Here is an 842-nt window from a genome sequence, read left to right as displayed (position 1 = left end):
AGGAATGCCCGGAGTTGAGGTGAGCATAGGGAAGGAGGTAGTTGTGTGACTCTGTGGCAGACAGGAGAGAAGGTGCTTTCAGCCTCTTCCTGTTACTCCTGAGGCAATCTGTCCAAGCCGGCAGTTGTCCTCTGGCAGATTTACATCATAGTGAATTTTTTATTATTTTCTCCTGCCTTTTCCCTCAGGTTTGCCTATATGGTGGCTACAGTTCTGCTGAGTGTCCTGGTGAGGAAACTGTATCTCTACCCAGTGAAAGGACAAGTAATGGAGACCAAATATGAGCTGGTAACCTCACCAAAGGAGGAAGCGTGGATAACAGTGTCTAAGAGAAACTAAGAGCAAGCAAAACAAGGGGCTAAAAGTGCCAGCAGTGAAGTTCTGAGCAAGGGTCTTAGGGGGAATCATGCTGGCACCACACTGACTCAGCCAAGGAATTTTACATCCAGATTTTGTTACCTTCCATGTTCTTAACCACATACCTCTCTTGGGTACTTTTTCTAACTCAACCAGTTGTCATATTAAAGTAGATATAATCCGTATGCCTTTTTTACATTTACTTTTGTCTCTCTGGCCAAATCATTGCAAAGGAAGCAACAAAGCCTTGCAGTGATATATGTGTGAACTGTTGGGTGCCAGCTAGTCAGAAACCAGACCTTTGGTTAATCCAGCCCCTTTCCAACAGCAGCCAGAGCTGGATAAGAGTGCCTCTCATCCAGTGGAATGCTTCTTCATGGATCTTAGCCAGATAAGACTCTGGAGACACAAGGACAAACCCTTTCTCTATATAGGTATTTTTATTCAAAGTGTCTTTCCTTCCCTTGAGCTATAGCTATAACTGT

The 842-nt window shown here is 44.3% G+C and overlaps 1 protein-coding gene across 1 annotated transcript in view; it reads left to right on the top strand.

Moving 5' to 3' along the window:
• The window catches only part of CYP20A1 (cytochrome P450 family 20 subfamily A member 1), a gene marked incomplete at its 5' end in the record, with an annotated part of 13,228 nt that extends 12,693 nt beyond the window's left edge, over window positions 1–535 (top strand). The window contains 2 exon segments of the mRNA XM_010170308.1: window positions 1–19; window positions 189–535. The exon segment at window positions 1–19 is cut by the window's left edge and continues 13 nt beyond it. Of these exon segments, the coding sequence (XP_010168610.1) occupies window positions 1–19; window positions 189–339 (170 nt within the window).
• Between the last annotated feature and the right edge of the window lie 307 nt (window positions 536–842).

Source organism: Antrostomus carolinensis, unplaced genomic scaffold (genome assembly GCF_000700745.2).
Source record: "Antrostomus carolinensis isolate BGI_N321 unplaced genomic scaffold, ASM70074v2 scaffold15506, whole genome shotgun sequence".
Classification (NCBI taxonomy): domain Eukaryota; kingdom Metazoa; phylum Chordata; class Aves; order Caprimulgiformes; family Caprimulgidae; genus Antrostomus; species Antrostomus carolinensis.
The sequence above is the reverse complement of the archived record's forward strand: the minus strand, read 5'-3'. Positions and strand labels throughout refer to the sequence as shown.